This window comes from Narcine bancroftii, chromosome 4 (genome assembly GCF_036971445.1).
Source record: "Narcine bancroftii isolate sNarBan1 chromosome 4, sNarBan1.hap1, whole genome shotgun sequence".
Lineage (NCBI taxonomy): Eukaryota > Metazoa > Chordata > Chondrichthyes > Torpediniformes > Narcinidae > Narcine > Narcine bancroftii.
Window position 1 is genome coordinate 37565582 of NC_091472.1, and position 22364 is coordinate 37587945.

General features: G+C 44.6%; 1 protein-coding gene across 3 annotated transcripts in view; it reads left to right on the forward strand.

The window, feature by feature from the left end:
* The window catches only part of camkmt (calmodulin-lysine N-methyltransferase), a 512353-nt gene that overhangs the window by 410160 nt on the left and 79829 nt on the right, over positions 1-22364 (forward strand). For all 3 annotated transcript variants that reach the window (XR_011355630.1, XM_069931088.1, XM_069931087.1), the window contains exon 6: positions 22083-22146. Coding sequence is in view for 2 of the 3 variants with exons in the window: in XM_069931088.1 (XP_069787189.1) it covers positions 22083-22146 (64 nt within the window). In the remaining variant the exon portion in view is untranslated. The remainder of the gene's footprint in view (positions 1-22082; positions 22147-22364) is intronic.

A 22364-nucleotide genomic window follows, 5' to 3' on the forward strand; every position in this document is an offset into this window, starting at 1 on the left:
GCTGCCGAATGATATTTTTTTTAAATATGGAAGCCGTAATCCTCCCAGTGTATAATCCCATGTTAATTTCTTGGTGGGGACTCTTGCCACCTTACTATTCCAGAGGAACTTTCTAATATGTTTATTTAGATCCTGAAAAAAGTGTTTGGAAGAGGTACTGAAGTCTCTATAACACATTCAATTTAATACAGCTAATTCTACCAACTAATGTAATCGGCAGAGCCATCTATCTGTTTAAAGCCTCTTTGATTTCCCTCAACGGGGGACATAATTTAATTTATAGAAATCTTGAAAATTATTGTTTATTTTAATCCTTAAATATTTTATTCCATTGTGGCCATTTAAATTGACTATTTCTTCGATAACAAATGTAATCCCCTCCCGTAAGTGGCATTATTTCACTCTTGTCCTAATCTATCTTATATCCTGATACCTTCCCATAATCTTCAAATTTAGAGTGCAGTTTTTCCAATGACCTTGCTGGTTCTGTCAAATATATCAGTAAATTGTCTGGAAAAAGATTGATCTTATGTTCATCCTGATTTACCCTGAATCCTTTAATGTCTGGATCACAACGAAAAGCTTTTGCCAATGGTTCAATAGCCAAAATGAAAAGAGCCAGAGATAATGGATAACCCTGCCTACTAGATCTACTTAGCGGGAATATGGGAGAGATTTGCCCATTAGTCACAACTTTTGCTTTGGACCTATGATATAATGCCTTAATCAATTTATAAAAGTGTGACCTAATCCAAATCTTTCCATCACTTTAAACAAGAAATCTCATTCCAGTCTATCAAAATCTTTTTGCACATCCAAGGCCACAGCCACACTAGGATCACCTCTTGATTGAACCAAATGTATTATACTAAGCAGTCTACTTACATTGTCCACAGACTGTCTTTTTTTTTTGCACAAAACCTGTTTGATCCTTATATGTTAATTTTGACAAAAACTTTGCCAATATATTTGCCAAGACTTTGGCAATTATCTTATAGTCTGTGTTCAAAAATGATTTTGGTCTGTATGATGATGGTTTCAATGAATCCCTATCCTTTTTAAGGATCATCTTAATTATTACTGTCGAAAAAGATTTTGGGATGCTATGAATTTCAGCCACCTGATCCATCACCTCCATAAAAAGAGGTATTAGGAGGTCCTTCAATTCCCTATAAAAACTCATCCTCCCCAGGAGATTTTTTTTAACCTGTAATGAACTTAATGCTTCTTTTATTTCCATTTCAGTAAAGACAGCATTCAGTTCTTCCCGTTCTTCAAAATCTAAATTTGGAAGCTCTAATCTATTTTATTAAAATCCTCTTCAGATTCTGATTTATACAGGTTTGCATAAAATTGTTTAACAAAAATTCATTTATATCTTGAGGTTTATTTAAAAAAATCCTGCCTGTTTCTATTTTGACCACATTAATTGTCTTTGAGACTTGTTCTGCTTTCAACTACCAGGAGAGGACCTTGTAGGCTCTTTCCCCTAGCTCAAAGTACTTCTGCTTGGTTCTCATGATTACCAATTCAGTTTTATAAGTTTGCAATGTATTATACTTGAGCTTCTTTCTAGTAAGCAGTCTGTACTTTTCCTCAGAGCCCAATTTTTGAAGTCTTTTCCAATTGGCTTATCTCCTGTTCCAATTCCTCTACCTCCCTCATATGTTCTTTCTTAATCCTTGATGTGTGGGCAATTACTTGTCCTCTTAAATAAGCCTTTGAAGTGTCCCATATGATAAATTTGACCCATAGTAGAATCACAGTTAGACTCACTGAATGTTGTAATTCTGTTCTAATAAAATTACATAACTCCAGTTTCTTCAACAGCAATGAATTAAAGCTCCATCTATATGCCTTCTTTTGTTTATCTGGCATTGCAATTGTTAATACCAAGGGTGAGTGATCTGACAAAAGTTAGTGGTGTGTATATGGCCTCCATGTCCTACCCTCCAAATGGCTGATGCCAAGAAAAAATCTATTTTAGAATAGGAATCATGTTGCCTTGAAGAAAAATAATAATCTCTTTCCCCGGATGCTGTCGCCGCCAGGTATTCATTAAATTCAGCTCCTTCATCAAAATCAAGGTGGTCTTAGCAGCCTTTATTTTGGTTACTGTTTTTACTGACTTGTCCAAAACTGGGTCCAGACAAAAATTAAAATCTCCACCTATTAAAATATTTTCCTGCCCATCTGCCAATTTCAAAAATATATTGTGAATAAATTTTCCATCATCCAAATTTGGTGCATAAACATTCATTAAGGTCTAGGGTTGGGAGTCACGTGATGGAGTAGTGGCCGGACGGTGAACTCCAGCCCTCTCCAGAAAAGTCGGGAAAAACAAAGGAAAACACAAAGGCACAGAAATAAAATTTACAGAAAAATGAGTATAAAGGTGGAAAGAAGATGGCGACAAAAAAAGAAAAATCGAAAGCAACGGTAAGAAGAGAGGAAGAGAAGACAAAGGAGGAAAAAGGTGAAGGTCCGAAGAGGCCCGCTGCGGAGAGAGAAACCCGCTCCCTCAGGTCGGTAAATAATGGACTACAAAAATGGCTCGCAGAGCCGAATAAAAGTGCGCAACCGCGCATGCGCGAAGTATCGCGCATGCGCGATGCGAATGAAAAAAAACACACCGACGGGAGGGGGGACCAGCTGGGGAGTCGATCTCCACAGCGGGCAACGACAGCTGCAGAACACCTGCAGCAAGAAGAGACCACAGAAGACAATAGAAACAAGAAAGAAGAGGAGGAAAGGGCACCAAAGAAACAACAGATGGTCAACCCAGAGGTAGAAGAAGAGGAAGAGGAAGAGTACAGGGAAATAGAAGAAGAAAAGAAAGGCAAGGTAAAGGATATACTTGCTCTTATTAAAGGATACATGGAGTCATTTAAAGAATGGCAAACACAGGAATTTAAGGATTTAAGAAAAAGAATAAACAACACAGAAGAGAAAATAAATAAAATGGAGATGACCTTAACAGAAATGGGAAAGAAAATGGACAAGATGGAAGAGCGGGCAGTAGCAGCAGAAATGGAGGTAGAAGACTTAAAAAAGAAATTGGAGGAATCTAATAAAAAAACTAAAGAGACACAAGAACTACTAGCTCAAAAAATAGATATAATGGAAAATTATAACAGAAGAAATAACATAAAGATAGTGGGCCTTAAGGAAGATGAAGAAGGCAAGAATATGAGGGAGTTTATAAAAGAGTGGATCCCTAAGACCCTAGGATGTCCAGAACTACAGCAAGAAATGGAAATAGAAAGGGCACATAGAGTATTGGCCTCTAAACCACAACCACAACAAAAACCAAGATCTATTGTAGTAAAATTCCTAAGATATACTACAAGAGAAAAGGTACTGGAGAAGACAATGGAAAAAGTAAGAGAGGGCAACAAACCACTGGAGTATAAAGGGCAAAAAATCTTCATTTATCCAGATATAAGTTTTGAACTCCTAAAGAAGAGAAAAGAGTTCAATACAGCAAAGGCGATTTTATGGAAGAAAGGGTATAAATTTATACTAAAGCATCCAGCGGTATTGAAAATATTTATTCCAGGACAACAAAACAGACTATTCTCGGATCCAGAAGAAGCACGAAAATTTGCAGAACAATTACAAAAATAGACTGAGGGAGGAAGATGGGTAATGAGAGTTAAAATGATCACGATTGATATGTATGTGGGTAAAGACAAAAATAGACTGAGGGATGAAGACGGGTAATGAGAGTAAAAATGATCACGATTGATATGTATGCGGGTAAAGAGGTATAAGAGTGAATAGAGACAAAGAGCATACATGAATGTATCTGTACTTAGAGGAAAATATAGATAGTATAGACAAGAATTAATAAGGGAAGGTAATGGAATAGAGAGAATAAGGAGGGAATTAAAAGAGTGACCTTTGTGACATATGAAAAGTGAAATCTTTTCTGGGGGAGGCGGGGTGGGGGGAAATAGCGGTCACTGCAAAATCAGTTGACGCTTGCGAGTGGATTCGCAAATCCAAATGGAGAGGGGAGATGTGGTTGTCCGACAAGGGTTAAAGGACAACTCAGGAGGTGAAGGGGAGATTGGGGATAAATAAGATAGAAATAGGAGAATAAGGAAAATGTTGGATGTTGTAGGAATGTTGTCTTATAAAGAGTTGAAAATAAGAAAACAGAAATGGAAAAGGAGGAAAGGTAATGATGAAAAAACGGAAAGAGAAGATAAACAAAATATAAAAGGGCTACGCTGAACTATATGTCTTTAAATATTAATGGAATACATAACCAAATTAAAAGGAAGAAACAACTAAATTTAAATGAATAAATGTATTCCATTAGAAAAAATAACATATAGGTTAAGAAATAATATTGAAATATTCGAACAAGTATAGGAGCCTTACATTAAATACAATAGCGAAAACCTACCGGGGACAAACATTACCTAAGTTGATGGAAGGAGAAGGAAAGAAAAGAATGGACTCAGTAGAATTTCTGGTGTAATTTTGTTGAATGACAACATTGTCTGACTGGCTTAATGCAACCTAGATTGTATACCTAAAATGGATGAGAGGGGGTGGTGGGGGGGTGGTTTGGGAGGAAAGGGGGGGGGGAGAAAAAGTCACTGTATATGTGTGAAAAAGAAATAGTGTATATCATGGCTAATGTGATTTATGGTGTGAAAAATAAAAAAATTAAAAAAAAAAAAAGGTCTAGGGTTCTGAATATATCTGACATTGTATCATTATGTACCTACCAGAAGTATCTGATACTATATCCTGCACTCAAACTGGAACATATTTTCCTATTAAAATAGCTACTACCCTTGGAATCAACTGAAGATGCTATGACCTGGCTAACCCAACCCTTCTTTAGTTTCCCATGCTATTTTTCTGTTAAATGAGTTTCCTGAAGGAAAGCCAGCTCTACTCCCAACTTTTTAATGTGTTCCAAGACTCATTTTCTCTTCAGTATTTCATTTAAACCATTCACATTACAACTAACAAATTTTTATCATATTACTCATTGCCCCATAAAAAAGTACCATTTTTCACACCCCCACCCCTGCCCCAGGCCTCAACGCTCACCCCATCCCCCTCCATGATCCATGGATCCCACCCCTTAGGGACAAATTGGCATGCACCTGACAAACCAAAAGAAGAGATTTGGCATTCAATAAAAGATTAGAAAGGCAAAATTAAAACAAAAATAAAAAGAAATCCTTCTCCCTTTGAAACTCTGATGCTGTAAAGTAGAAAAAGACACCCCGACCCCCATATAAGAGGTTAAGTTCACCACACCGATCCACCTCAGTTACATAGTACAATACCTTCATCCCAGACCCTCCCCTAAATAAAACTCTGTTAAACCATTAATATTTACATTATAAAGAAGATGTTATCGTATACATAGCAATATTAACAAAAAACTAGTTATAATCAATCCAATCTTGCTAAATATCCAATTAAATTATTCTTTGATCTCTGATAGTCTGTTGACGTAATTTGTTGCTTGCTTAACATCAGATATGTTTTTTTTTGCTCATTTGGTAATATTATTTTCTACATTACCAGGTAACGTAGGACAAAACAGTATCCCTTCTGCCTGAAGTTCCTTTTTAGTGGGTAAAATTCCACTTCAAGTTGGCCTCCCTGTCTCTGGTACCCAGTGCTACAGCACTTAGATTTCTTTCCCTGTCTTGGTGGTGTAGTAGCTTTACCAGGACTGAGAGTGGCCTCTGGTCAAGTGCAAGGCATGGCACTAAAGACCAATGTGCTCTCTCAATTTCTATATCTTGACCAATTTTGTCTTGACCTAGGCCCCTCGGGATCCACTCCTGAAGGCACTATATGAGGTCATTTCCCTCAACATCTTCATTCAAACCCACAATTTTTATAATGTTCTTCCAGCTAAAATTCTCCAGAGAATCTAATTTGTCTCATATTTTTCCTATTTTTTTTAGTCCAGACATCCAAATCATTCTCTATTTTGTCCACTCTGTCCACAACATCTTCTACTTGGTCGTCTTCTTCAGAACTGTCTAAGGTCTGTTTGGTTTTTTTTTCCCACTTTAAGTTGTAACAATGGCGAGCACATAATAAAGAGCAATTAACCACTTTAAGAATTGTTTCCCAATCCACAACCAATTTAGTCAAAGTTAAATCCTGTTGTCAAGAATTTTTTGATTTTAACTAAGGAAGTCTGATTTAAGCAGATAGAGCTTAAACCAGATATGTGAGGAACGGCTCTTAGGGAGGTCAGATATAAAGAGAAAATATGTAGTAGATAGCAAGGCCTCTTGGGGTGCAAGACTATAGCTCCCTGGAAGTGCAACAAAAGTAGATGGGGTTTAGCATACTTGCTTTATTTGATCAGGCCATTGAGTGTAAAATTCGCAAGTCATGTTGCAGCTGTGTAAAACTTTGATCAGGTCACATTGGACTTTTAGATGCATTTCTCATTGCTGCATGGAAATATGAGAAGGCTTTTGAGAGGGTGCAGAAAAAGATTTTGCCAGAACTTGAGAGTATTTGCTGTAACGAGGGGTTGAACAAACGTGGATTGCTTTCTCTGGAGTGTGGAGGCTGAAGCGGTACCTGTTAGAATTCTATAAAATTATGGAAAGTGTAGATAAGGTAGATAGTTAGAGTCTGTTTCCTCGGAGGAAATGTTAAATAAGTAGATTTAAGATGAGAGGGGGAAGTTTAAAGCAGACTTACAAGGTAATGTTTAAAAGGCATTTATTCACATGCATGTGAACAGGCAGCGGGTGGAAAGATCTAAATCAACCATTTTCAATGAGGGCATTACGACCCCCTCTGGGAGCTTCAGTACATTTAAATATACATATTTTTTTTTTGTTTATTATGTAGTCGGTAGAAGTACAGAAAAAAACAAAACTTGACTGCTTCACAGAGAAGGGGGCCCCGTAAACATTGAGCAGAGTCCTAGGGGGCCGTAGCCAAAAAAACATTGAGAATGTTTGATCTAAATGATGTGCAGGCACTTGGGATTATCTTAAATTGATATAATGGTCAGCACAGACATTGTGGGGTGAAGAGTCTGTTCATGTGCTTTACTTTCTATCTTTTGTGTTTTGTGTCCTATGTTCTATTCAATCTTTTCCCATAACTAAAGTCATCCAATCTTGGCAACTTCATGATGTAGCTCCTATAGTGTGGTGGCCAAAACTGCATACAATGCTCTAAGTGCAATCTAATAACTTTTTTAAATATACAACGTAACATCCCAACTTTTGTATTCTGTGACCTATGAAGACAAGCATGCTAAGTCTTTTCACCCTCTATTAACCTGTGTGGCCACTTTCAGTGAATTGCTGACATGAACCTCAAAGTCCCTCTATTCAGCAATATTGCTTGGAATCCCACCATTTATGTATATGTCCTATGTGCCTATTCTCAAAATACAGTAAAAATCCAATTATCCAAAATGGTTGGCACCGGGCCTAAGTCGGATAAACTTTTTTTTTCGAGAACTGTTTTTTTTTTAAAACAGCCCAGTTGCAACAGCAAATCACTTGCATCAATGTTTAAACAACAAACAAACAAGGGAAGGCTTTTTAAGCATTAAGATAATGTTTAATTCTTACCAAAAAATATTGACCACCACTGATCCCTGACATGTCCGAACTGCAATTGCCAATTACCAACCGCCGCCATCAAACCCCACCACTGCTGTTGATCCCTGGGTTGGCTTCTCGGGCCATCGAAACACTCACTGGTAAGTTGGCAGGCTGCTGTCTCCCTGATCACCAGAGCTCCTGATACTTGAGTCCCGATTCCAAATCCTCCCCTAAGCCTACCACACATGCGAGAGGAGGGAAGGGGAGGAAAAGCCACTGTGCTCATAGTTCTGCTTGTACCTGTGAGGCCACTCTCCTTGATGATGCCGGGACAAGGGATTCTTTTGACCACTTGTGGCTGGGAGACAGCCCCATGCAGTTTGAGAGGGAAAGTTGGAGAGAAAAATCAATAGGGGAAGGTAAAGAATAAACAAAAAGAGAGAGGAGAGGGAGTTATCTGAAACAAGGACAATTGTCATTCTAATTTCATGTCAAATGAATTTTTTCAACCTATGAGGTCAGTTCAGTTCTGAAAAAAATTTGGATAAATGAAGATTTCGGAGAATCTGATTTTGGATAATTGGAGTTATACTGTACATCACCTTGTACTTGTCCAGATTAAATTCTATCACCTAAAGCTCTGTCCAACTTTCCAGCTGTATCACACTATAACATTAGACAATGTTCCTCACATTCCACTGCACCATTCATTTTTGAGTCACCTACAAATTTACTAATTATACCTCTAAAGTTCATTTCCAAGTTGTTAACATAAAAAATAAGGCCAGGAGTCTGCGATCTGCCAATCAAGCCTGCTCTGCCATTCAATAAGATCTCAACTGTAGATTCCACCTATCTGCCATTTCCACATTACCCTTAATCTTGTACTATATAAAAATCTATCTGTATTAAATACATTTAAGGAGGCAACTTCTACTGCTTCCTTGGAAGGAGAATTCCACATGTTTACTGGTAGAATGGCTGCCCCCAGTACTTGCACATGGCTGGGACCGGAGGTGAAGTTACCGATCTCTGATCCGAAGACAGAAGTGACGTTAGTGATTGTCGTCTGGGTGACTGCTCCCCCAAAGATGGTGACCCATCCCTCGGATCACACATGGCACTGCTGGTAGTGGGCTGCCCCCTGCTTATCTTCGCATAGTGCCTTTCCTTTTGCAACTTGAGCACACTGCATTCCTGGCTGGGCAGGACTTCTGGGTGTGCCTGGTCAACCCACAGAACCTGCACTTGGTCGGTCCTATATCCCAACATGGCGGCACCCTCGTTCCCCATGTGGATGCCAGACCGCCTGTGGTGTAAGCTTCACAACTTTGCACAGCAGTCTCCATTGCCTCCCCCAAGTCCAGTACTTCCTGCCACCTTTTTTCAGGAGTCTTTGAAGCACCTGGGTTGATAGCATGTTTGTCAGCAGTCTGTCCTGAATGAGTTTGTTGGCATACTCGGAGGCACTCACCGCGGTACACCCAATTTACACCCCGTAGGCTCTAAATGGCTCTCTCATCGTCCACGCGAATTGTGTGAAGGGCTACCCAGGGGCTTGTACCTCACAAACATTGGGTTTGTCGGGGTCTCGTACTGCTTCTGCAGCAGGGCCATTGCCTCGTCGTATGTTCAGCAGTCTTTAATTATTTGAAATGCCCGATCGCCCACGGATGCAAACAGGAGATCATATTTATCTTCAGCATCCCTTAGGTTGTGGTGGTGCATGAACGTCTCCATCCCATGCAGCCACCTCTCGAAGGTAACATCTGCGTTGAGTTCCCTGGGTTCAATCATGAGTGTAGTTGGCCGGCAAACTTCTCCCATTACTCGCTGCAGAGTTGATGCAGACCCCAGGGGTGCGTCTGCTACTGCACCACGTGGCTGGGTCGACTCCACTGTCTGTGGGCTGGATGACTAGGCACCTTCCCGATCGCTGCTGCCTTGTCCTGTATGCTGAGTTTCCAAGGCTTTTGTTTTGGTAATTAAATTGTGGAGCACACAATCGTCACATCAACATCATGGAGTGATTAAACGGCTTTAATTACCAAAAACCTTGAGCATTACTGATACACTACTTGGCCAGGTTCCAGGTACAGGAGCAAGTCTGGGCATGCCAGCCTTTATTGGGAAATCTGGGGAGGAGCCAAGGGAGGATTTAGGGAAGGACAGAGAAGGTCAGGGAGGTTCAGACTGGCCAGTCCATACATCTATGCAAATACCTTTCACCACAGACCTGTTACATCTGCAAACCAATGTTTTGTAATACATTCACAGGCACAGAATGCTGCAATCTTGCACCATTTAAACAATAACCTGATTGTTTTTCTTTCAAAGTGGACGATCTCGCATTTACCAACATTATACTCCATCTATCAGACCCACTCACTTAATCGATCTCTGAGCAAACTCTGCATAATTTACTTTACCACTCAATTTAGTGTCATCAGCATTCATAGATATGTTGCTCTTGGTCCCATCTTCCAAATCATTTAAAGTATATAAGAAAGTCCCAGCACCAATCCTTGTGGTATGTCACTGGTCACAGATTTCCCATTGGAGAAACATCGTCCTAGTACTATCTTCTGCCTCCAAGCACCAATCTTTGATTTTGGATCCAATTTGCTAGTTCACTTTGGAGCTCATGTATTGTGATAACACAGATTCTATCACCAATGTGTATATGTACAGATTGTAGTGTAGGATGACTGTGATTGGCTGAGAGCATAGCCATGCCTACGGGCAGGTCTTAAAGGGTTGCTCCTAGCCAGACCAGGTCATTCTGGACTGGTCGACCTTCATGTGATATGCTCCAGTCTTTTAGTTAATAAAAGCCTTGGTTTGGATCAACAAGTCTTTGGTTCTTTCGATGCGCACTACAATTTTATTAACTAAAAAAAAATTTTGAAGGGATGGAGCGTATGCTGCAGCTGGAATGCCTCAACATCAACCCACAGTCAGCTACAGCCTTGAATGATGTTAAACACTGGGTGAGATGCTTCAAAACATACTTACAGATCTCTGACCCTGCTGCGATAGAGGACAACCATCGACTACTAATATTGATGACTATGGTGTCCCCAAGAGTCTACCAGAGTGTCCAGGACGCGACCACTTACGCCTCAGCCATGAAGGTGCTGAAAGGGCTCTTCGAGCGACCAACGAACAGGGTCTATGCTCAGTACGAACTTGCTACAAGAAGGCAACAGCCCAGTGAGTCCTGTAGAGCTTATATTCAGGCACTAAAAGCAATGGGCAGGGACTGTGCCTGCACAGAGAACTTCTGCGGAGACCACAGACGATCTGATTCGGGTGCCTACGTGGCCGGGGACTGATCGAATGAGGTGAGACAGTGCCTGCTAGAGCATGGCGGAGAAAACCTAGAGGACATGATCCAGATCGCAGAGACTATGGAGGCTGTGGTCTTAAGTATGGACATGTACTCTCGGAGCTGGACCCCACACTCTGATGTGAGTAGGATGACGTCCCTCTATCCTACTACTGCCGCTACACTGCAACCCCAAAGTGTTATTTCTGTGGGTGGAAAAAGCATAGCAGGTCCCAGTGCCCGGCGAGAAAAGCCAGGTGCCAGAAGTGCCTTAAAAACAACCATTTTCCTGTAGTCTGTCGCTCCAAAATGGCCGTCGTCAAACACAGTTCCTTGTGTGAAGCCCAATCGTCGCCTTCCCATTCAAACACTTCTTCCTCAGAGCTCTCCTCCAATGAGTGCGAGGACTCCACTGCGCGACAGTGCCTGACGTCACGGGGCAGACGCCGAGCGTGCAAGGTACAACCCACCCTCGCCGCAATGACGTTTACCCTACCTCACAAAGCAACGTCCGACCAGGCCCAGCCCCGACCTCAACGGTTGCCGCCACTGCTGACCAGGGACCCGACACTGCCGCTGTTGACTGGGGACCCGCCACCACCGAAGCAGCTGACCAGGGACCCGCCGCCGCTGCCAACCATGGACCCGACACCGCCGCTGCCGACTGGGGACCCGCCACCACCGAGGCAGCTGACCAGGGACCCGCCACCGCTGGTGACTGGGGACACACCGCCACAACCGACACTGCCCAACCGGTTCCCTCCAACGCTGCCGACCGGGGACCCGACTCTGCCGACCAGGGACCCGCCACCGCTGACCGCCCCACCGCCGGCGGCAAGCATTGACCCCCAACACTTACCGTTGGCTGCAGGCAGCAACACCAACTCCTCGACACTGCCTTTTCAGGCCCAACTGTTTGCATGACATCATCACGTACACATTGCGTGACATCATCACGCAGGACTTCACTGTCCCCATCACAATAACCCTCGACCCCTCACAAAAGCAATGGAACTGATTAAAGTGCATGGACACTATCCCAATTGCTCATTTGACTCGGGATCAACTGACAGTTTTACCTGCCCAGACCTGGCCCACTGTTGCGAACTAGCTATTCTCCCCACTGCACAGAGAATTTGATTGGCGACCAGATCGCACTGGACTGGGGTAAAGGGGTACTGCATGGTGACCCTGAAAGTCAAGGGCATCACATTCACAGACTTCAAACTATTAGTCCTTCCCCAATTGTGCGCCCCTGCACTGCTGGGATTGGATATTCAGTGCCAGCTTCAAACCGTTTCCCTGCACTTTGGGGGGGCCTCACGCTCCGCTCTCTGTCTATAACCACTCCACCCCGGAAACCTCCTGCCAGCGGCAGCCCGAGCCACCCTCCCCCATGCCCTGGGGCCTCACCTGTAGTCTCTCCACCCTCTGAGTTGCTCCGCCAACGCTTTTTGCAACCCTGGCTGGAAGCCTGTGGCCACCAAAAGCTAGCAATATAGTTATGAACACAGGAAATTTATCACAAGCGAGGTGTGCAGACTGCTGGATGAGGGCATTATCGAACCTAGCTTGAGTCAATGGAGGGCCCAGGTGGTGGTTGTTAAAAACTGGGAGAAACCGCGGATGGTGGTTGACTAAAGCCAGAGAGTCAACCGCTTCACGCTTCTGGATGCGTACCCCCTTCCACGGATCACGGATGTGGTGAATCAGATCACCCAATACCATGTATTTTCCGCCATTGCCTTACATTCGGCCTATCATCAGCTCCAGATCTGCTGAGATGACTGACCTTTCATGGCCTTTGAAGCGAATGGGCGGCTGTATCAATTCCTCAGGGTACCCTTTGGGGTCACAAATGGCATTACGGTCTTCCACCAGGCAATGGACCGGATGGTGGACCAGAACAGGCTGACAGCTACTTTCTCGTATCTGGACAATGTCACCATCTGCGGCCATGACACAGAGGATCATGATGCCAACCTTGAGAAATTTTTTCAGACTGCAATTCGGCTGAACTTGACCTACAATTTCGACAAGCGTGTCTTCCGGACCACTCGGCTCGCAATTCTGGGTTGTGAGATGGAGAACGGGGTGGTCATGGACCCTAACCACATGTGTCCGCTCATGGACTTTCCCCCCACCCCCCCCCACCACCCCCCCCCGCCCCACAACACCCAGCAGGCACTCAGATGCTGCCTGGGTTTTTTCTCTTACTATGCCCAATGGGTTCCACACTATGCCGACAAGGCACAGCCACTCATCAAGATCACCTCCTTCCCCCTGTCAACTGAAGCCAGAGAGGCCTTCGACCGCATCAAATCAGACATCATTGCTACATCGCTGCACACCATTGACGAGTCCATTCCGTTCCAAGTCGAGAGTGATGCGTCTGACTTTGCACTGGCAGTCGCGTTGAACCAGGCCGGCCGGCCAGTAGCTTTCTTCTCCAGAACCCTCCAGGGTCCTGAGAGCCAGCACTCCTCCGTCGAGAAGGAAGCCCAGGCCATAGTTGAAGCAGTACGTCATTGGAGACACTACCTTACTGGCAGATGCTTTACGCTGCTGTCCAACCAATGCGCGGTCTCCTTCATGTTTAGCAATACCCATCGAGGTAAGGATGACAAAATCGCCAGGTGGAGAATCGAGCTCTCCACCTTTAATTATGACATACTGTATCAGCCAGGTAAACCCACCAGATGCGCTCTCCGGGGGGACTTGCGCCAACATACAATTGGACAGGCCGTAGAAACTCCACAAGGAGCTCTGTCATCCAGGAGTCACTAGGTTCACGCACTTTGTCAAAGCTCGCAACCTGCACTACACGGTCGAGGAGATTCGCTCCATGATCCGAGCCTGCCCGGTGTGCGCTGAGTGCAAGCCCCACTTCTTCTGGGAAGCGGTTACGCTTGCCCTCCGGTCCAAAGGTCTCCCCACCTCTCACTTCCAGGACGTGCTCACTAGTGCCCTACACTCCATCCGCTCCCTCCTATGCACCGCGACCAATGCTGCCCCCCATGAAAGGATGTTCTCTTTCCCAAGGAAATCCGAGTCGGGTACAACCATACCAGCGTGGGTCATGGTTCCCAGTCCGGTCCTCTTACGATGCCACGTCCGGTACTCAAAGAACGGCCCCTTGGTTGACCGAGTGACTCTGCTCCATGCGAACCCGCATTATGCCTACGTTGAATACCTGGACGGATGGGAGGACACAGTCTTGGTAAGGGACCTAGTCCAAGCTGGATCAGGGGCAGTAGTGCCTTTAACCCAACTTCCCCCTATTCCTTCTACCCCAGGTCATGTGCTTGAACAGAGGGACCAGCACCACCCCACCAGCTCAGGCCAGACTGTCGACAACGCTGTTGTGGAATTGAGCGAAGCAGTGGCTGCACCCTACGGGCCTGCCGGTGATACGACTCCGGAGACCCCAATCCCAGTGCCACGGCAGTCATGCCGGATGGTCAGGCCCCCAAACCTGTAGAGCCCCTAACCTCCATCCATCCTGGGGTTGGTTCTCAAAGATGGGGTGATTGTGATAGTACAGATTATATTAGTTAAATTGTCCTGTCTTCTTGGACCTTACCTGTGGTTAGTGAAGGTCTTCTCTTGTTTCCCATTGCAGCCAGGAATATAGCTCATCTCAAATTGGGGATATATCAATCCTTTTGCATCCAATGACATGGAAAACCTCCTCCTCCTCCTCCTCCTCCTGCTGATTGTCTGTGTACCTCTTTCTGAGCTCATTGACTTTCATGTCCTATGAGAAGCATTCCTTTAGAAAATCATTTGCACTGCCTGGTTCCATGATAGATGACCAATTTTATCCCTGTAGGAACACACACTTTTACTAAATGCCCTCTTGGTCCTGCTACACTTGTACATTGCCTTTGGATTCTCCTAAATCTTGCCTGTCAAGGATACTTTATGCTAAACACAATGCACTAGAAGATTAATCCGTGAGTCGACAAGGATCAGCTGGAATAAAAGAATGGCTAATGTTTCAGGCTGAAGCCCTTCCTCAAGACTGAATGTAGAGAAGCTGACTAAAACCCTACAGAGCCTGAAACATTGATCATTCTTTTCTCCATCTGATGTTGGTTGACTCGCTGAGTTCCTCTAAGGGACTGAGTATACCTTTAAATTCCAGCATCTGCAGCCTTAATTGTGTCTCAAAGATATTTTGTGGACCGTTTTTATATTCTAGATTTCATTATGTTCTTTCCTGCACATTCTATGATTCCTCAAGAGAATAACGTGATCACAATTACCTCCCTTTTAACCCCTGATCAAACTTTCCATGACCTTTGTCATCGTAGTCTCCTACATGATTCCTCAAGAGAATATCGTGATCACAATTGCCTCCCTTTTAACCCCTGATCAAACTTTCCATGACCTTTGTCATCATGTCTCCTATATGATTCCTCAAGAAAATATCGTGATCACAATTGCCTCCCTTTTAACCCCTGATCAAACTTTCCATGATCTTTGTCATCGTAAGTCTCCTAAACTAGCCACATTTTGCCTTTCACTGAGGATGGAATGAACATAGTGACTCTGACTTCCCATTAACTCTCTGTCACTTGTCTTACCCACAACCATCTACCCCAGTGCACTTGCCCAATGTCCTCTCTTGCTGTACAGAAATTAGTCAATCCCAATTCAAGACCTTAACTTGAGGGCCAACCTCAGTCCATATTCCTTGCATACAGTATATATGTTAGACAATGTAAATGACAATAAACTCATTATAATTATCATAACTTTGTCTCTTCCCATAGTGATTTGCAAAGTGTTCCCCCACCAACATTTCTATCACTAGTCCAATTCCATTTCCTAAGATAAGGTAGAGTGTTGCCTTGCCTCCAATAGGATTCTCTCCATGTCATCTCAAAATGTTTTTTTGGACCCACAATAAATTCTGGCCCATCTGTGCCCTTGCACCTTGTTAACCCCAGTTAATACTGGGAAAGTTAAAATCCCCCAGAGCTATAACCCGACCGCTCTGCATCTTTCTGCCATTTTCTTACACACTGTATATACTCGTATAACAGTTGAATTTTGTAACTATTTTTAACGTTAAAGTTATGGGGTTGACTATTACATGGATACTACTTTTGACTGCAGTATGTATCTTCATCATTGGACGCATAGGGAGTTCCAATGGGTGGGCAGCCACGTTTGAGATGTCAGGAGCTCCAAAGAGTGGGTGGACAGGGCCAAGGCACAAGTTCGTGACTGAGGTGTCAGATGCTCTAGCCTGCTGGCAGTTGGGACCCAGTGAGAGACTAGGGTTGACTTTTACATGCAATAAATGTAAAATACTAGATTTTGGGGCCAAAAATAGGGGGGTCAATTTTTGCATGGTATTGACTTTTACACAAGTATATATGGCATCTTACTTACAATGGGGCACGATTAGCTATTACAGTGTAGTGCGCGTGCTACCGCAAAGTGTGGAAAGAATGACACACGCCCAAGGTGTCAAAGTCGAAAACTGATTTATTGCGCTGCCAACCTGGCTTATATTCTCTCCTCGCTGTTCACAACAGGGGTGACATCACAGCAGTGCCGGGCTCAAATTGGTCGGCATTTCCACCGTAGATGATTGTTTCCTGCCATGAAGGTTGTCACCTAGGACAAAGGTCATTGGCCCCCGAGGGGTCTGCACGGTCGCCACATTCGTTGGCCATCTTGTGTACCGGATCGTGTCCCTGTTAGCGGGCCACTACACGACCCCCCCCCAGAACTGGTAATTGGAGTGCTGTCCGCCATTTTCAGTGGCCTACCTCTGGATCATGGGGACTGTGTGGAGACCAGTTGGCTAACATCCAGATGTGCTGGCTTGAGGCAGTTGATGGTGAAAGTCTCTTCCTTACTGCTGATATCCAGCACACATGTCAACACGTTATGTCTGACTATTTTATATGGCCCCTTGTACAGCCATTGCAGAAGTGTCTGGTGTGCTCCCCTCCCTTTGTCATTGAGGCTGTCGGGTCCTCTAGGTCCTTGGCGGCGGTCAAGAACTCCCCTGGTATCACCAAAGGAGCACCATACACCATCTCAGCTGCTGAGGCATTGAAGTCTTCTTTCAGTGTGGTGCGGATCCACAGGAGGACCCAGGGTAGCTCGTTTGCCCAGTTTGCCCTTGAGCCGAACCATCAAGGGCGCCTTCAGGTTCCTGTGGAAACATTCGGCTAACCCATTGGCCTGAGGATGGTACGTTGTGGTGTGGTGGAGCTGGGTTCCCAGCAAGTTGGCCAGCGTCACCCAGAGTCCTGAAGTGAACTGTGTACCTCTATTGGAAGTTGTATGCTCTGGGGTTCCAAATCTCGACACCCAGGTGTTAATCAGAGACATGGTGTAGGTCTCAGTGGTTGTGTCGGCCAGCAGGACCGCTTCCGGCCACCTTGTGGAGCGGTCAATCAGGTGATATCTCGCCCCACAGGAGACTGGTAGCGGCCCTATTATGTCAATGTGGACGAGGCTGAACCTATTGTCACACTGGCTCAAGAGTCTGGGGGGGGGGGGGGGGGGGTGGATGCCTTGACATGTGTCTGCACTTTGAACGTCTGGAAGAGCATGCAGGTCTTGGCCAAGTGACTGACCTGTTTCCGAAGGCCATGCCAGATGAACCTACTGGCCACCATTTTGACAGAAGTTCTGATGGCTGGGTGTGCCAGGTTGTGCACTGCGTCAAAGACCTGCTGTCTCCATGCTGCCTGCAAGCTGTGGAGATGATGCAGAGGAACGTCTGGTTACCAGGGCCGATGGCATCGTCCTCCAACCTGAGCCTGGATATTGCCACCCTGATGGCCGGAATCTAGGACCTTGGCTAGGGGTGTATAGTCTTATTCCCTGAGACAGGGCCTGGTTGGACTCAATCATGGAGCGCGACAGTGCATCGGCCACCATCTTGGTTTTCCCAGTGATGTGTTGGATGTCCGTGGTGAACTCAGACACAAAAGAGAGGTGTCACTGCTGCCTGGCTGACCATGGGCCGAACACCTTATGGAAGACAAAGGTTAACAGTTTATGATCCGTGAAGACCCTGAATTGTCTACCTTCCAAAAAATACCTGAAGTGCTTGACTGCCAGGTACAGCACCCTTCATGGTCAAAGATGCTGTATTTGAGTTTGGATGGCTGGAGCTGTCTGCTAAATTGCTACAGTGCACCTCCTACCACTGTGCTGGAGGTATCTATTGTGAGAGCGGTTGCGTCTCTGACCTGGGGTGTACCAGAAGGGTGGCATTGACCAGTGCTTCCTTAATCTTCTGGAACGCCTCAAGGCCTCATTGTCCCAGATAATGTCTTTACTTTCCCCCCCCACATGAGTGCGAAGAGGGGGTGAATGATATGGCCACTACCGGTATGAAACAGTGATAAAAATTAATCATACCAGTAAATTCTTGCAGCCCTTTGACTGTTCGGGGTTTGGCAAAGCACCAAAAAGCCTCTACCTTTTTTGGTTAGGGGCTTCGCTCTGTCCCTGTTGATTCGATGCCACAGGAAGTCAATCATTTCCAGTCTGAACTGGCACTTAGCGGGGTGTATAGTTAGTCTGAAATCCTGTAGCCGGGTGCACAGTTGCTTTAGGTGGGCCATGTGCTCTGTGTGATTGCAGCTGGTGATGAGAATATTGTCAAAATAGATGAACATGAATGTGAGATCCCGGCCCACTGCATCTATCAACCTCTGGAAAGTCTGGGCTGCATGTTTAAATCCAAAGGGGATTCTCAACTACTTGAAAAGTTCAAAAGGTGGTTTTAGGGATGTCATTGGGATGCACCATGTGATAGACCCTGATTAGGTTGACTTTTGAAAATACCCATGTCCCTTATAAATTAGTGGTAAAGTCTTGGATATGGGGCATGGGGTATCTGTCTGGGGTGGCGGTGATAGTCACTACATGGCCTCCATCCTCCTGCTGCCTTCAGAACCATGTGCAGGAGGGAGCCCAGGGGCTGTTAGATCGCTGCTCTATCCATTTTTTAAACTCCTTCTTGGCAAGAGTGAGCTTCTCGGGGGGAAGGCCATGCGCCCTAGAGTGGAGCAGGGGGTCCTCAGTGAGAATGTGGTGCCTTGTCCAGTGCTTCATTGTGGCAGAGGAAAACTGTTGTGCCACGATCAAAGGGAACTCCACCAGGATGGCAGGTAACGGCTCCCCCTAGGAGCAATGTTTGAAAAGTCCAGGCGTGCACCAAACGTCGCCCTTTAAGGTCCACCAGCAGGCAGTGGGGTCGTAGGAAATCTGTTCCCAGGAGCGGTTGCGCCACTGCCGCAATCGTGAATGTCCATGTGAACCGATTGCTGCCAAAGCAGAGAGGAATGGTGCAGGTGCCGAAAAATCTTATGCTGGTGCTTTCTGCTGCCCTCAGTGCAGGGCCTGGCTTGCCATTCTGGGTGTTGTAGGCCGAGGGGTAAGGACACTTATTTCAGCACTGGTATCAATGAGGAAGTGCTTTCTGGACAGAGAGTCCCACATGAAGAGGAGGCTGTCACATTGGTCAACTGCTGCAGTCATTAACGATGGTTGGGCATGGCGTTTCCCTGAAACATGCAGGGTGGGTAGCATCAACAGGCCCCCACACCCCATCATTGGTGATAATAATAGTACTGGTGGGTAGGAGGGTCTACTTGCCTTTCCACTTGTAATGGCCTTGTTGCTGGTTGTGTGCAGGGCCTAGCGATTTACTCCACTTTCCTTCTTTGCTCTCCGGAGCAAGTCCGCCCGGGCTGCAATTTTCCTGGGGTCGCTGAAGTCCTCATCGGCGAGCAAGAGTCAGATAACCTTGGGCAACTGCTCCAAGAAAATCTGCTCGAAGAGCAGTCAAGGCCTTTGTCCCTCAGTAAGGGCAAGCATCTCACTCATCAGGGCAGATGAGGCCCTGTCCCTCAGAGTGTCTGAATGCACGCTCATGCCATGAGAACCTTAACATGCAGGTTAATAGCTTCTTAATGGCATTGTATTTGCCTTGCTCTGGAGGCTGCTTCAGGAAATCGATGACCCTTGCTGCCATTTTCTGGTCAAGTGAACTCACCATGTAGTAGTAATGTGTGGCGTTGGTGGTGATCTGTCAGAAGTGAAACAGGGCCTCAGCCTGTTTGAATCACATGTGAGGCTGTGACACCCAGAATGTTGGCAGCTTCAACGAAAACACGTGAAGAGCCGACTGGTCCATCAACTTCGGGTCCGACTGGCGGTTAGACCTGTTGGGGTCACCAATATAGCGTGTGCACCACTGCGATTTGTAAAAAGATCCACACACCCAAGAAGTCAAAGTCGAAGACTAGTGTATTGCACTGGCAACTTGACTTATATTCTCTCCCCACCACTGACAGCAGGAGTAACATCATGGCAGTGCTGGCCTCGGATTGGTTGGCATTCCTGCTGTTGTTTACTGCTTCCCATCATGAGGGTTGTCACCTGGGATGAAGGTCAATGGTCTCAGCAGGGTCTATTAATCAGCCATCTTGTGTACTGGGTCACATCCTGGTTAGCGGGCCACTACAACAGCACTAACAAATCATTTTGTATCCGATGCTATTTGTACATTATCCCTGTGTCTGCATGGGTTTCCTCCCATTCTCCAAAAAAATTACAGGGTTTGTCAGTAATTTGGGTGTCTTTGGTCAGTCGGGCCTGTTACTGTGCTGTATCTCCTAAATTTTTTTTTAATTAATCTGTTCCAATGGTTGCCACTGTTCACTTGGTCTACAGTCTAACCCCAGCAAAGTGATTATCCTTTTATTCTGGCATTTTACCCTCATGACCTCAAATGATAATCTCGGATATCCTCTCTCACGTTCTCCCTCAACAGCAGTGCAACTCCCTGACCTTTTTACATTGTCCTTCCCCACCTGAAATTTCTCTACCACAGAGCATTAAGCTGCTCATCCTGCCTTTCCCTTAGCCATGTTTCTGTGATTGCACTAACATTGCAATTCCAGGAGAAACTCAAAATCTGTAGATACTGGAATCTTGAGTTGCTGGAGAAATTTAACAGGTCAGACAGCATCCATGAGTAGAAATGATCAGGAAACATTTTGGGTTGGGATTCTTTATTGAGACTTTATCGAGAGTCTAAATAAAGGGTCGCAACCTGAAATGTTAACTGCCCATGGATCCTGCCTCACCCACAGAATTCCTCCAGCAACTCATTGTTATCTTATAATTCCAAGTGCAGCTCTAAGTTCATTTGCCTTACCTGTGAGGACAATTAAAGTAAATGCAGCTAAGTGTGCCAGCTTACCCATGCTTCCTGATCTACCTTGGTCAGCTCCACCCAGTTGACTTTATTTCTTCTCCAGCAGTTGATCTCCTTACCTACTGCTATTCCAACCACCCTGCCAAATTAATTTTAACCTTCCTGTGTTATGTGAGGATACTTCCCTGAAAAGATATTGGTCACCCTGCAGTTTAGGTGCAACCCATTCTTCTTGTACAGGTTACATTTGCCCCAAAAGCAATCCCAATGTACATTCATCTCTCCTATCCTTATTTCTACCCTCATGACACGGGAAATAATCCTGAAATTATGACTCAAGATCATCTTTTTAACTCTGCAGAAACTCATCCCTCGATATATTTATGTTGCTGGTATCCAACATGTGCCATACCCTCAGAATGTCTGTCGCCCCGCTTCACTCCATTCTCAAGCGTCGATGCTTTTATTTGTGTGTTTGCATTCTCTTGTTCTACATTCTCACTTGTGCTCTCACTCTCGCATTTTCACTCACATTCTTGCTCTTTCATAATGCATGAGGGAATGTGTATGTGCACACACTACCCTTGCAAAGCCATCAGCCTCCAATGCAAAGTTATGTGAAGGACATCAGGCGGACAGACAGAGGCAGGCTGAAAGGCAGAGTGACAGCCTAGTATGATGGCTGTACTAGATAAACAGAAGACTGCAAATGAAAGCCTCTCAGAATACCATCATCCACTGTCACAATCCAATTACTGAACAGAATGATAGCAAGATAGAGGTTCCCGCAAATGGAATGATAAAAGTATTGACTGATTTGATTGAATGATTAAAATAATGCAGACATAAAATGAAAAAAGATTGAAGATTGTTACTAAGAAATAGGTGAAGAAGCATGATACTGAAGGCTTGTCAGTTCTGTCTTCACTTCTGCACAAGACAAGCATATTTGCTCATCATTCAATGCTATTTTTTTCAGGTTGCTATTTCTGCAGATGTCAAAGAAGTTCTATTAACTGATGGAAATGAAAAAGCAATCAAAAGTATCCTTCCTCATACCTCTCATTTGAAAACAAAACTTTTTAATGATTTTTTAAAATGTTGTTTGCAAGTTATTAGAATTGTACTGTATGCTTTTCGATGTAATAGGGGTCAACAATAGAAAATCCAATGAATTTCCAGAACTCTCAAAGTTAAAAAGAATATCTACAAATACAGAAAATTTAAAATATAAAGGAAATTTCTTGTAAATGTCATTTGC